At 52.8% G+C, this 15,038-nt stretch overlaps 1 protein-coding gene across 1 annotated transcript in view; it reads left to right on the forward strand.

Moving 5' to 3' along the window:
• Positions 1-223: 223 nt before the first annotated feature.
• The window catches only part of Abcc3 (ATP binding cassette subfamily C member 3), a 50,318-nt gene continuing 35,503 nt past the window's right edge, over positions 224-15,038 (forward strand). Inside the window, exons 1-2 of the mRNA XM_047543682.1 lie at positions 224-350; positions 14,694-14,870. Coding sequence (XP_047399638.1) covers positions 306-350; positions 14,694-14,870 — 222 coding nt within the window. The 5' untranslated portion in view covers positions 224-305. The remainder of the gene's footprint in view (positions 351-14,693; positions 14,871-15,038) is intronic.

Below are 15,038 nucleotides of genomic sequence, written 5' to 3' on the forward strand. Positions count from 1 at the left end.
TCAGGATCTAGAGGGATCTAGAGGGGCATCTCTGGTACAATCCTGGGGCCACTGGAAGGGGCTGTCACTGTGTCCATGACCCTCCATTCCCTTCCGCAAAGTCCCTCTGTGCGTCGCCGTTTCATGGTGGCGCTTTCGCAATCGGCTGGGACTGAAAAGCAGGATCTGGACCGCCCAGGGTAGGGGCTCTGCGGGGCGGGCCGGGCAGAGTGCGGAGCGGAGGCGGCTCCCAGCGCCGGCTCTGTGGCTCTGCAAGCGGCTGCACCGGACCGCGCTTGCCCTCCTCGCCGCTGCGCCTCGGCCCCATGGACAGCCTGTGCGGCTCTGGGGAGCTTGGCTCCAAGTTCTGGGTAAGGCGCGGGGCTCAGAGGCCGCTGTGGCGGGGGGGGGGGGGGGGGGGGGGGGGGGGGGGGGGGGGGCGGGGGGGGCGGGGGGGGGGGGGGCTCCAGGTCCCCTTCTCCTGTCTTAATGCGAAGGGGCGGGAGCGGCACATATCCAGGGACTGGCAGTATGGGCTAGCCCTTAGATGGCTGGGGCGTCCGGGAGGGGGCGACGAGGCTCCAAGAATGGAGCTCTGATGGGCCTCCTTGTTCCTGCATGCCAGCAAAACCCCAAATGCTCAGAACTGTACAGAGGTTGTCCTCGTGGAACCTGAAACTGGGGAACTCCACCACGTCTGGCCACACTGCCCACAGACAGGTCCCACCAGCATGGAAACATCTGAGTCCTGCCCTGTCCTGCCCTTCCCAGCTGCATGAAGGACAGGCGCAATGCCTGGCACCCCAGGAAGTGCCCCAACATGCCTGCTGGCCCCAGCCCCTTGGTCGGTTGACCCCATTCTGCACAAGGTGCTTTTAGCGCCTTCCTGGTGGCTCCTCCAGCCCCTGATCATTTAACTAGTGTTTAATTGGCCACCCTGCACCTCTGCCCTGGACCCCAGGGCATCCAGAGCTCTTGCTCAACCAGGTATTTTGGAAGGCTGGCTCTGCAGGGCCCCATCCTTTTCGGCAAGAGTTCCTGCCACAGTATCTCTGGGCAAGAGCCACCTGCCTTCAGGTCCATGAGCAGGTCATCCTTCCCACCAGGGACTCCAGAGAGTAAAGCAAACCCCACTCTGGAGACAGGCCCTTACCAACACAGGACATCAGGATTCCTCAGGTCCAATACTGTCCTTTCACAAATGGGGGCAAGGGGCCCAGAGAGGAAGAGACTTGACCAAAGTCACCTAGTTCCATGGAGGCAGAGTTGGGATAACAAAGGAGGCCTTTCGTGACTCTCACTAATTTCCTTTCCAAGACGCCTAGTGTGTTGACCCCTGCCACCTAGCAGAGTTTGGGTACAGTAGGTTTAACTGCCTAAGAGCCCTCCTACAAGCTGAGGCCAGGGTTGGTGTGGTCTCCATTTCACAGATGGAGCTCAGAATAAAGTGGTTTATCTGTGGTCGTCCAGGGGCTGCTTAACAGAGGCTGGTCTCAAATCCAAACTCAGAATCCTAATCTTTTTCCCATTTTGAGTATATGTACATTATGTGCCTCGTGTGTACACATGTGTGCCCCATGTGTGCCTGTGTTTGTGTGCTAGGGGTGATGGTGGGGTGTTATTTAGGTGTGTGCTATATACCTGTGCATGTGTGAGTGCGTGTGTGCATGTATGCGCATGCGTGTGCACGTGCATCATGAACCACATTCTGGTTTGTTATTTAAGGTATCTTAGGCTGGTATTTAAGATTTTGGATGGATTTGAAGGCATTACACAAATTTGTTGTTGTTGTTGTTACTGGGGATTGAATCCAGGGGCACATTACCACTGATCTACATGGTCAGACCTTTTTTATTATTTATTTTGAGATAGGTGTTGATAAGTGACCCAGGCAGCCTTGAACCTGCCATCCTCCTGCTTCTGTCTCCTGAGTAGTTGGGATTACAGGCATGTGCCACCACATTCTGGCTATTTTTCTAAGCTTGGAGCAATGAAGTACCTGTAATGTCTTTGAAGGTGTCTCTTTCTCTCGGGTCACTGAAGGGCTAATCAAAATGATGAAACATCTCTGCCACTACCCTTCTTGCTTAGCCCCATCTATCACCCAGCCAAACTGGCCACGTATCACCAGAGTCTAGAGGTTGTAACCTTTGGTTTTTTAATGTACTTCTGTTCACTGTTAACTTGGCCCTGGCTGGTATGAGCATAGCCCTGTCATGGTGCCAGAATGACCAGGCAGAAGTTGTACCCAAGCCTTAGTTGCATGGTCCTCTTGTTCCTGGGTAACACTGAGACCCTGAGCACTTAGAATTGTTCAGAGGCGATCCTCATGGAACCTGGAGCTGGGGAACTCGGGACTCCCTTCCTACACCAAGTTTAGATACTCTTTGTCTCCACCCTTGCACATAATCTATTGTGGAATCCGAGAGTGTTGGAGTTTGGGGACCTGAAGCAGTTAACCCAGTCTCTCACTGTGGAGGAAGAAAGATTACACCACAATCAGTTACAGTCTAGGAACTGGGACATGGTGCCTGCCGACCTTGCCATTGCCTGACTGTACACCTTTGAGCCCTGGACCCCCTTGGGCCCTGAACTTCTCCTTATTGCTACAGGTATTTCCTCTGAGGATCTCAGACCCAGCAGGAGTTAAGTGTCTCAATATTATGACCTCCTCACAGGGTCTCTGCTTGATTACCTTAAATGACAAGGAACTACTCCCCAGCACATCCCAATCTTGAAGCATCCTCCTTCTTTCATGTGACCCAATGGCCCCTGGAAGCTGTTCCTTGCCGCACTTAGTGTGGCTGAAAGGCTCTTCCAGCTAATTCTCAGAGGTTTTCAGAATGGAGGCTGGAGCCTCGGCTACAGCTGTTACCCAAAAAGTCTAGAGTTCTGAGCTACTCGTTGTGGCACGCTATTGTGCATCTCATTTGCATAGCATATCATGAAGTTCAGGGGCTGTGGGGACCCGCCTTGCGGGAAGTGGTTCAGGACAGCCAGGAAGTGTCTGAACCAGGAGGGGAAGGCAGGAGGGTTGGGGTGTTCGGGCCTCCTCTGCCAAACCTTTCACTAGCTTATCCTCAGTCTTGCTTTCTCCCCCTGTGAAATGGGGAAGTAATTCACCTCGCAAGATTTTTGTGGGGATCAAAAGAGATAGGGGATGAGAAATGATTCTGAGAATCAAGAAACTCTCAGTGGCTGGCAGGTCCTGGTATTCCTTGGAAGAGAGGGAGGACAAAGTGAAATGGGGTCACAGGGAATGTTAGACTTGGGATAATCTACAAGAAAATGACTCTTGGGCTGTTGGGCCAGGGGTTCCCATTTCAGATGTTACTGGGGATCAGGAGACTGATTCTGGTTAAATCCATCAGCCTCAGCCCCAGCTCACCCTGAGGGTAGGAGACTGGGGGACATCCATGACACCCTGGACATAGGCACGCACACACCTGGCCGCTCACACATGTCACGTGCTGCATGCATGATTTCTCCCTTTCTTTTCAGTATCAGTTTCTCTCCCCTCCCCGTGTCCTCCTGCCTCTCATGGCAGGTTACGAACTTCTCTGAGTGTGCCCTGGGAGTGTGTGTGGAAATCAACTCCAAAAGAATGAATTGTATGCCAGGCATGGTAGTCCTAGCTACCTGGGGGGCTAAGTCAAGGGGGATCCCAAATTTGAGGCCAGCCTAGGCAACTTAGTGAGACCATATCTCAAAATGCATGCTAGACAGAGCCGGGGATGCTGCTCAGTGGTGGAATGCTTGCCTCGCAGGTGTGAGGCCCTGGCTTCAACCTCCAGCACCAAAAAAATGTTTAATAAAAAAGGATGGCTTATGGGATCAAACTAACCCACGACTCGTGAGGGCTGAGAAAACTCTAGAACAAAGGAGGTCATTGTTTACTTTTACTCTGAACTTCTGTACCTTTCATGGAGGGTTACCCTCTGTACAGAGCAATAGAATTTGGGCAGCACCCAAGGGTGAGGTGAGTACATGAAGGAGGGACCCAGGACTATTTGCTCTCAGGAGGTGCTGGCCCATATGCAGAACTAATCCGATGACCCCAGGAAACTGAGAAATCCAAAGATCTTGACCATAACAACTGTCCAAAAAATGGCACTGACTGCCTAATAAGGGGTCAGTTCCCTGTCACCCGGGGCATGTAAGCATATAGTTAGTGACCACTTGGCAGGAATGCTGAAAAGGGGATTTAAGCCAGGCAAGGATCTTGTCCTGAGATTCTGGGACCAACTGGGAAGAAGGAAGGTCTAGCCAAAGGGGATTTGTTTGTTCCTTCTCTGAAATTGCCAGTCTTCTCTTTTCCTAATTCTCTCGCTACTCCCAACATCAGTCTTCTTAGTGGCAGCTTTTGTCCAGGCCCTTGGGTCCCCTGCATAGTAAGGGGAAGGTCACTTGACTGTTGCTTTTGCTGCATACCCACCCTAGAGAGGGGCAAATCCCTGGACGCTTGAAGGACCATCTCCCTGTGTCTCCTGCTATGCTCTAGCAAGGACCAATTCTGTTGTCCATTAGCTGTGTGCCTTTAGACAGGTTGCTCACCCTCTCTGGGCTCTAGCAGGGCTTAGGCAGGCTCTGGGGCTGCCTTCAGGTGTGGAGTTGAACAGTGATGATTCTGAGAGGATAAGCCTCAGGCTGGGGGGCCAAGGCCATGACTAAGGTCTTCCAAATTTAGGGGTTCTAGGGTATCAGAGTCTCCCAGAATGAGTAGGTGGCAACTGCAAGTAATGGACAAGGTTCATTTTTCATGCGTTTAGCTCTCAGATGAAGACAGTGACATGCAAGGCTGTGAGAAAGCTGGAAATGGCAGAGCCATTTAGGTAGGCAGACGGGAGGTGGACACTCCTTAGCCTACGGGGTACCGAAGCTCACCTGCTCCTCCCAGGAGCCCAGTCTCACCTTCCAGGTCAGGGACCCTTGGAATCTCTTCCCTCCATCCTGGAGACATTAAATCTAGTGCTGGTGACCTTTGAGTAGGAAAATGTAGTCCCTTTGGTGTTAGTTTGGCTTCTCAAGTCCCCTGGGCCTGGGTTGAAGGCTAGAGACAGGAAAGGAAGTGAGTCAGGTGAGTGGCCTTGCGGAGGGAGCTTTGCTGAGACTGTCTGCCAACCCCAAACAGGGAAGTGGTCTCAGAGAACCATCTGGCCTCCAGGAAGGGCAGTCCCAGTGGGAACTACTGCTGACCTACTCCAGAGAAGTACTTGGGCTCTGGTTCCCCAACCCCCACACCATGGGACTGTCCCAGGGGCGGGACCCCCGTAGAAGGGATGAGAGCTGGGTCTATCCTGGTTAGGGTGGCTGGACACTCCCCCCCACCCCCCACCTACAGCTGTTCTTATTCCTGAGGCTCAGTCCAGGGGGTGGGGATGGTGGGGCAGGGTGTGCTGGAGATAGGGCCTAACCCTGGATTGGATTTCTCCTTCTAATTGGATCCTCAGGTTTCTAGTCCAAGAACTCCCAGAACCCCAGCTAGTGTATTACCCCAGTGTTGGCATCTGTCCCCAATTCCCAGAACACACTGCATGACTAAAAGAAGACTTGCAATGTTTCAGGTGACCCGGATGCAGGTGGAATGTTCTACTGGAGCCCTTCAGGGAGTAGAGGAAGCCCCATACAAACCCAGTCAGGGGCTAGGACTCCGAAGCTCCACTGCATCAACTCTGGGTCTCAGGTGTCATGAACATCACATGATACTTCTGGCACACACTGGAGTTCAGTTATCCAAGGCCACTGTGGACCAGCAGGCCCTTTCTAGGTGGATTGCCAGTTAGGCCTGTGAGCCACACACTGGTCCAGTGCAGTCAGTTTGGGGCCTCCCGGGTCCTTCCTTCCAAAGCTTCCTGTTTCAGCCAGGGTAGCTCAGTGAGGGTGGAGGGGGATCAGGGCTACCCCTTCCCTTTCTGCACCTCCATTGCTGCTGAGATAAATGATCTCGTCAATCAATTCCCAGGGACAATCTGTAACCTCAAGAGCTGCTCAGCATCTGTGCCCCTCCCTCCTCCACCACACAGGATTAAGGACATATTGACTTCTCATGACAGAGCCTGTCAGTCAGCAGGCTGGGGCCCCAGGGCTGGGAAGTCCCTGGCAGAACTGCAGAGGGCTCCAGGGTCCTCACCCCACCTGCAGTGGGTGAGTCTGCAGGGATTTTGACTCAGCGCCGGTGAAGAGGCCTCCACCATGTGGTCCATTCTAGGTGCTGGACCTTCCTCCTTATCAGCCCCATCCAGCTGTTTAATCGCAGCATTAAGGAAGCTGCTGTTGCTGTGGAAACTGTGTGGGTGAGATGGAGCGGGGGCTGTGGCCCAGTGCCTGCCTCCCAGCTGGTGCCCTTCAGACCGGCAATGTCAGGGGAGGCTTGAGGAGCCCCCCCTCCCGCCTGCCTTGAAGGGTTTCGGTGGGAGAATGTTATGGGGTCCAGGAAATGACCTTCAATGACCCTGTACTTGCTTTCATTTATCTATGTAACTTTCTTTGGACTAGAGGCCCCACGGATTGCCTGGCCCGTGGCCTTGATGCCAGGGAGAGAGCGTGCTCTGCTCCTGGACAAGAAGCTGCCCCATGCTGGGATTTGGGGCACCCTCATTCATTCCTTTGTTCGTTTGTTCTTTGGTTCAACAAATACGTACTGCGTGCCTTCTCTGTGCCAAGGGCTTCTCCCGACCTAGAGCATCATGGTCAACAGAACTTATCCTTTATAAAACTGTCCTCCCAGCAGCTCGGGAGATGGAGGCAAGAGGCTGGCGAGTTCAAAACTCGCCTCAGCAAAAGCAAGGCACTAAGCAACTCAGTGAGACCCTGTCTCTAAGTGAAATACAAAACAGGGGGCTGGGGATGTGGCTCAGTGGTTGAGCATCCCTGAGTTCAATCCTCAGTGCCAAAAAAATAAAATAAAAACAACTGTCTTCTAAGAAGAGAATGCATATTCTAGTGGGAGGAGAAAAACAATACATGAACTAAATAACTCGATTCTATCCCATGAGAGAAGGTGTAAGAGCTGTGAGGGAAATAGAATGGGTTAAGAGGGAGGCGGTGCAGAGAGGAGTCGGGTGGGGACTGAGTTACAGTTGACATTAGGAACAGGCAGGCTGAACTCCACGAAAAGGCTCCATCTGAGGAGGAAGCAGGCATGCCGTGTCTGAAGATGAGCACAGAGGCCAGGGCACGGGAGGGACCGAGAGAGGGGCGTGAGGGGATGAGGTCAGACAGGCGGGGTGCTAATAGCAGGCTCTCTGGGTCCATACCAGGCCTTCACCTCAGTTTTTACTCTGAGGGGTGGAGAGCCCTTGGTGGGTTTGAACCCAAAGAATGACAGTTGTGTGGCCTGTCTCAGGCCTGTCCAGGCTTCTTTAGCTGTTGTGCTACAAAAGACTGAAGGGCAAGTGGCAGGGCAGAAGCAGGAAGAACGGGGACAGGACTGTGGAGATAATCCCAGAGCGAGAGTGGAGGCGGGGAGCATCAGGCGGAACCAGGGCGAACCGGGTAAGGCCTTGTATAGATAAGACAGTGGACTATAGCACTGTGGTGGATTTCAACCAGATAACCTGACGGTAGAGTGGACAGGATTGCTGAGGGACTGGATGTGGGGTATGAGGGAAAGAGACAACAGGGGTGATCCAGAGTCTGGCCTGGGTGAGAGAAGAAAGGAGGGAAAGTTGCCATTCACAGAACTGGGCGGGCTGCAGAGGAGGGGCTGGTGCAATTCTGGACCTGTCGTGTATGACATGTCCCATACATGTCCTAACAAGGGCTCTGGAGGGGACAATGGAGAGACACAGGCGTGGGCAAGTACCTGCTGCATCCTAGGGATGCCCTCCCCCGCCCGGTTGGGTCATACTTATCTAAAGGAAAGGAGTGAGCCAGGCACGGTGGCACATGCCTGTAATTCTAGTGACTCAGGAGGCTGAAGCAGGAGGATTGCAAGTTAGCGAGGCCCTAAGCAACTTAGTGAGATCCTGTCTCAAAATTAAAAATAAAAAGAACTGGGAATGACTGGGCATGGTGGCACATGCTTGTAATCCCAGGGGCTCAAGAGGCTGAGGCAGGAAGCTCGCGAGTTCAAAGGCAGCCTCAGCAACAGTGAGGCGCTAAGCAACTCAGTGAGACCCTGTCTCTAAATAAAATACAGAATAGGGCTGCAGCTGTGACTCAGGAGTAAAGTGCCCCTGGCTTCGAGCCCTGGTGCCAAATAAATAAATAAAGGAGAGCAGGCTGATCGCCAGAGGTCAAAGAGAATATCCTGTCCTCACACTTCCCAAAGTCACTTGGTTGTGGCCACAATGTCATCCTCAGTGAAATGAAGCAAGATCCAACAGCTTGAGGTTCACCACAGGCTCCCCAGGTGTTGCCTCATGAGATCCAGGTGCCGGGCAGTTCATCCTCTGCCCTGTGGGGAGGTGGCCGGGGGGCTGTCCGTGCTCCCATCACGCGCATGGGGACACAGGTGGAAGGAGCTGATCCCAGTTACGTGACTGGAGCGGTGGAGCAGAGCCACACTGGGTCCTCCACATCAGCACGGGGCTCTCTTGTGGCCATGTCCCACCAGCCTTAAAAAGTCCCACCTGCCTGGCCGGGAAGCAATCCCCGTCCTGCCCTCACACTTGGACTCCAGCCCCTGCACACACCCTCCCTGCCAGTCATTGCAGTTCCTGGGCTGCTCCAGCCTATGGAGCCCTGTGCTGGGAGTTGGAGGGTGCGGGGCAGCACAGGCGCAGAGCAGGCGAGGACACTCCCTGCTGTGGAAGAGAGCATGTGTTCACAGACACGGGTCCCAGTGACCTTGCATCACAGAGCCAGGTTCCTGTCCCAGCCCCATGCTGTCAGGTGTCCTTGAACCTGCTGCCACCTTCTCTCTCATAAACAAGATCCCTCTGTCAAACACCTCTGGAAATTGTTCTCAGGCAGCAACCGGATGACGCTCATGTCAGTGTGGTCGTAAAGGCCACCTAGGACACAGCAAGGAAAAGTCAAAGCTGGGGTGCCCCAGAGAGGCTACCTGTGGGAGCTGAGGCCCAGTCTGTCTGGGTGGGGCCACCCCCCAATGACGGAATGGATCCAGCAGCCAGGCTGTGCACACAGTGGAGCCCGAACAGGAACAAAGATGGATGCTCTGCCCTCACCGCACCCTCCGGAATGATCCCCACAATGTCAGGGAAGGAAAGCCAGACAGGATAGACAAGTACCATGTCCAAACTGGGCAACACTGATCCAGGTCAGGACGGGGGTTCCCACTGGGGTAGGCAGGGACTAGAGAGGGACAAGAGTTGCTTCTGCCAGCAGTGTCCTGTCTCTTGCTGGGGATGCTGGTTACACAGTCAAAACCCCGGGGGGTGGAAAAATAGATGGACATGTACACTTCAGATGTGTGAACTTTTCTGTAAATATATTATACATGAATTTTAGAAATGTTTAGAGTTTAAATGTTTAGAGTCGGGCACAGTGGTGCATGCCTGTCATCCCAGTGGCTTGGGAGGCAGAGGCTAGAGGATCACAAGTTCAAAGCCAGCCTTAGCAACTTAGTGAAGCTCTAAGCAACTAGGAAGACTTTGTCTCAAAATAAAAAATAAAAAGGGCTAGGGATGTGGCTCAGTGGTTAAGCACCTCTGGGTTCAATCCCTGGTACCAAGGGTGGGGGGGAATGTTCTTAAAATGGGGGGCAGAAAAATTGGCTGGGGCCAGATTAGCTCTGTCTGCTTCCTTTCCCTCCCAGAGTTCTTAACTAGGTCTAGTGGTGGACCCAGCTCTCTGACCAATGTCTTGAAGGCTCAGCAAGAGTGTGTGTGTGCTTGGTTCTCAGAGTTTGAGTAAATACTGAACATTTAATAGGCCTCTGGAATATAAGATGCACATGGTACAATCTTGGCTTCCCGGCTCTGACTTGAATGGAATGCCCCATGGCAGCGTGCTCCTGGTTACGTACATACGGGGCTTTCCATGGGCTACTAAGTTCACAGCACCCAGCCCACTGCCTGAGTCAAAGCAGCCCCTCCCAAAGCATCGTCCTTGGGAAGAATGCCTCTCCAGGGAATAGCTCTCTCCGTAGCTGTTGGCTCTACTGGAGGTGCTGGAGAATAAAGGGTGTTCAGGATGCAGGAGGCAGGGGCTGAGCGGGCCCATACTTCCTCCCTGAGTTAAAGGGCATTGGCTGTAGGGAAAGGGTTAGTGGGAAGGAAGGAGGGAGGAGAAGCCTAAGGGGCCTCCTGGGTGGGAACTGGGACTTGGCTCCAGGTGCAGCCTGAGCCGCTGCAGGTTTGCTTCATTCTGCAGCAGTGGCCGGGGCATTGGGGGGCCAGCTGGGATTAAGGAAGGCAGGCAGTCTGCAGAAAGGGAGGCAGCATGCAGGCCAGTTCCCTTCCCCGAGATATTTTCTGAAGATTGAGAGCTCAGGCCCACAGAATTCAATAGCTCACGGCCTGGCGCAGTCCAGCTATCCGGCAGGCTGGGGCAGGTTGAGGATTGAGACCGTCCTCGACAACTTTCCTATCTTGAAATTGAAAAATACAAGAGGGTGGGGTTGGCCGGGCACAGTGGCCCAGGCCTGTCACCTTACTGAGTTGTGAGGTTGAAGCACGAGGACTACAAGCTCCTGGCCAGTCCAGGCCACTTGGCAAGACACTGTCTCAAAATAAAAAGAGCTCCTTGGTAAAGTGCCCCTGGGTTCAATCCCCAGTACTACAAGGAGGGGGAAAAAGCCCCCATAGACCATTTCAGGCTGTCAACACTGTAATAAGATGTGTGGACTTGGTCTTCTAGACAGTAGGAAGCCATGGAAGGTTTGGAGGAAGGGTACAGTGTTATCCTTTTGTTAGTCCATTCATTTCTTCAATAAATATTTAATTTGAGTTATTTAAGCAACTTTTTCTGAGCACCTACTATGTGCTAGGCAATGAGGATACCCTTCTAGGTAATTAGGATACATCAATAAATGAAATAAGGGTTCTTTCCTTCGAGGGTATTACAGGTAGCAGGAGAAGATGAAAGAAAACATAGTAAATGAGTGAGTTACATAGCATGTTAGGTGGTAGGTGCTGTAGAGAAAAAAAGAACAGAGAAGGTGAGGAGTTGGGAAAAGTAGGGTGGGAGGCCAGTGGCAGCAATCAACAGAGTGGTCAGAGAGGGCTTGTTAAAGAAGAAAGAATTAGGCATGTGTGGGAGGAGCGTTCCAGGAAGAGAGCCTCCTGGGCAAAGGCCCTGAGGCAGGCATCTGCCTAGTGTGTGCTCAGGAATGACGAGGTGGATGGCGAGAGTGAAGCACAGAGGCAGTGAGAGAGGCCACAGGTCGGGGTAAGGACACCGTGCAGGTCCTTCTAGGCTATCACAGGGTGCGTTGAGTGAGGTGTCCAGTTGACCTTTGTATGTGAGGAGCAGTAGGCTGGAGAGAAACCTGGAAGTCATTGGCTTATCAATGGTACAGTCATTTGGGAGGAGCTTGGTATGAGAGGTGCTGAACTTGAGGGGACAGATAGGAGGGAGCACCAAGGGGGCACGTGCAGATGAGAAGGAGGAGACGAGAAAAGGACTAAACCCCAGGACACTCACACCAAGAGGGGAGCCAGTGAAGAGACTGAGACAAGTGACCAGGGATGAACGAGAAGACCAGGATTGGGTCCTCAGGGCACGGGAAGGGAAGAGACCCCATAGTTGTCGTTCATGCGGAGATGAGCACCAGGGCTGGTGGGATGCTGAGCGCCAGGCGGGACACGTCATCTTCCCCGCGTTATCTTAAAGAAGCCAAGACCCAGAGAGGGGAGGTTTGGGGAGGTTTGCCCACGGTCTTACTTTTTTTTTTTTTTTTTTTTTTTTTTTATCAGGGATTGATCCCAAGGGTCCTATACCACTGAGCTACACCCCAGCCCTTTTGATGTTTTTTATTTTGAGACAGGGCGTCTTGCTCAGTTGCCCAGGTGCGCCTCCAACTCCACATCCTCCTGCCTCAGCCTCCCGTGATGCTGGATTACAGGCGTGCCCTACGGCACCCAAGGTCATACCTCTCACAAGACGGGGGGAGAAGCCAGGACCTGTCCAGCCGCTATTCTTTCACCAAGAATTCACAGGACCTAGTGTTCCGTGGGCGTTTGGGTGGCTGGGAGAACGATGGCACCCTTGGCAGAGACAGGCAAGGCTGGGGGGTGCTGGTCCTGGCGGGGAGCGAATGAGCATGGAGTGAGAGGGGCTGAGGACAGATGGGAGGCCATCTGAGAGGCAGCAGGAAGTGGGGGCCGAGACTCAGGAGGGCATCAGGGCTGTCGCTATGGATTTGGGGCTCCTTAGTACAATCTGTGAGTGGTGATGAAGCTGGGGCGAGGTAAGAACTGGGGATGGGGTCCGGAATGCACAGGGCCCATTAGGAGGAAGAAGAGACAGAGCAAGAAGAGCTTGCCTGGGAAGGAGGAAGGCCAGGAATGAGCAGCTTCCAAGGGGTGGGGGAAAGCTCACCCTGTTGTGGGGTGGGTCCTGCATGAAGGACAGCGGGAGCCTATTTAATGTGCAGTGTGTTGAAGGGACTTCTGGTTCCAGAGGGTGGATTGAACATGGGACTTTATCCCCAGGCCTTCCTGATTTTCCACTTGAATGAGAGTAAGCAATAAAAGATTCAATCTCATAAGGACAAAGACAAGAAGCCATAACAGCAGACAAGACATCAACGCTTTGGGACAGGGAGACAGTGGGAACCAATATCCATGCTGGTCTGGAAAAGCTCAGGATTTACGGGGCTGCGGAGCGGGGTGCGGGGCAGAAAGCAGGGGCTGGAATGCAGGAGAATGTGTAAGGACAGGTCTGAACACCCAGGCTGCTACCCTGCCCCCGCTCCAGGCCAGATCAGCCCCAGCCACCTCCGGTTCAGTGCAGGTCTACATACTGCAGGTTGGAGCCCCCAGCCTCATACCCAAATTGGTCCCAGAGAAAAGACCTTCAGATGCTGCCAGTTGGGGAGGGGCTCTTCTCAAAATGACCAGGTTCCTTTTTTTTTTTTTTTTTTTTAAGATGTCAATAGATCTTTATTTTATTCATTTATTTATATGTGGTGCTGAGGATCAAACCCAGTGCCTCACACATGCTAGGCAAGCGCTCTACCACTGAGCCACAACCCCAGCCCCCAGGTTCCTTCTTGATCACTATGCAAGCTAAACCCTGCACAGCTCACGGGGTGCCGTCTGCTCTTTAGTGACTCAGAAGTGTTGAGACCGTCAAGCATGAAGAACCTCTGCAAATTGGGGAACCTCCAATTTGAACGACAGAAACCAAATTATCAGAGAAACAGAAAAAAAGCTTTATGTGCAGGTGGAACTTGGGTAAAAATTAAAATGATAGTTATTTAAATCAGCATAGAAGATAGGTGATTATATCCTCAGGCAACGGTTGTCTCTAGGTGGATGGGACTGTGGGTGTTTATATTTTCTGAGTTTTCTCTAAAGAACATCTAATGCTTTGTAAGAAGGCGGAGGTGGGAAGATTAGTATATCAGCAGCCTTGGAAGAAACAATCTCAATGAAGCAGGTGTCTATTAATGAATTTATTTCCCCGACATTTCCCAAAAATATTCTTAGGTGTAGTTATTTTGTGTTGTTTGGGTTTGGGTTTTGATACTGGGGGTTGAACCCAGGGGCACCTTAGCACTGAGCTACATCCCCAGTTCTTTTTATTTTTTATTTTGAGAGAGGGTCTAGGTGAGTTATAATCCAAGAGATGTACAAGAGGGTGACCAGGAGGGGACTTATCATACAGCTTTGTCCAAGAGGAGCAGTTTCCCAGGATGTGGCTATTCAGGAGCATGCAACCCAGCCGGGGATAGTTGTTCACCCTGGATTTGTAATTTGCAAAGATCTCCCCACCTCCCTTTCTTCCTATGAATCTCATGCCCACCCAGCAATGTAGTTGGGGGACAGCAAGGCATCCCCCTGGTAAAGGCAAAGGCGACTAAGGCTCAGAAAAGCCCTGACCTGGGGACACCTGAAGAGAAAGGGGGCTCTGAAACTTTGAAAATGTTAGGTTGATAAAATTAAAAATTGGACTGGGATGTGGCTCAGGAGTAGAGTGCTTGCCTAACATGTACTCAGTCCCCAGCACCATGCCAGAAAAATAAATAAATAAATGAGGGGGGATCTAGAATGACAGAAAGCAGATCAGCCAGGGAGGGATGAGCAGCAAAGGGGCCCAAGAGAATTTGCAGATGATGGAAATATTCTCTATATCTTCATTGTGTCAGTGTTTTGCAGGCACATGCAGCTGTCGAATTGATTGAATTGTACATTCATTGATTGATACGGGGATGGAACCCAGGGGCACTCTTCCACTGAGCTGTACCCCCAGTCCTTTTTTATTTTTTGAGACAGGGCCTCACTAAGCCGCTGAGGCTGGCCTCAAACTTGAGCTCCTCCTGCCTCAGCCTCCCAATTCACTGCGGTTACAAGTGCGCACCACCACACCTATCCAAATTGTACATTTTAAATGGGTGCCGTTTACTGCACTTCAATTTTGCCTTAATCCACGAGGGAGATGAGGGCAGCCACCTTCTCCCTGCGCGTTCACCTTTGGGGCAGCACCTGCCCAGGTGCGTGCTCAGGCGCTCATCCTCGGCTGTCCTCTGGTCCACCCCCCATCCTGGATGGACGGGGTGTCTCCCTGGTCCAGCCGCCTCCCTGAGGGAGAACCCAGTTCCTCAGGAGACTGCCACAGCCCTGAATTGTTCTCTCTGTCCCCAGGACGCCAACCTGTCAGTGTACACGGACAGCCCCGACCTCACACCCTGTTTCCAGAACTCCCTGCTGGTCTGGGTGCCCTGCATCTACCTGTGGGCTGCTCTGCCCTGCTACCTGCTCTACCTGAAGCACCACCGACGTGGCTACATCGTCCTCTCACACCTGTCCAGACTCAAGACGGTCAGGGGCTCAGGGCTCTCCTGGTGGGGCTGGGACTGAGGGGAGTCTGCTTCTAATAAGCCCCACCTGCGCTTCCCCACCCCGCCCTGTCAGCCTGCCCGCGGGCGAGGCCTGCAGCCGACTGGGACATTCCCTGCTTGGGGAAGTTCTAGCAAGTTCACCAACCAA

Source organism: Sciurus carolinensis, chromosome 3 (genome assembly GCF_902686445.1).
Source record: "Sciurus carolinensis chromosome 3, mSciCar1.2, whole genome shotgun sequence".
Lineage (NCBI taxonomy): Eukaryota > Metazoa > Chordata > Mammalia > Rodentia > Sciuridae > Sciurus > Sciurus carolinensis.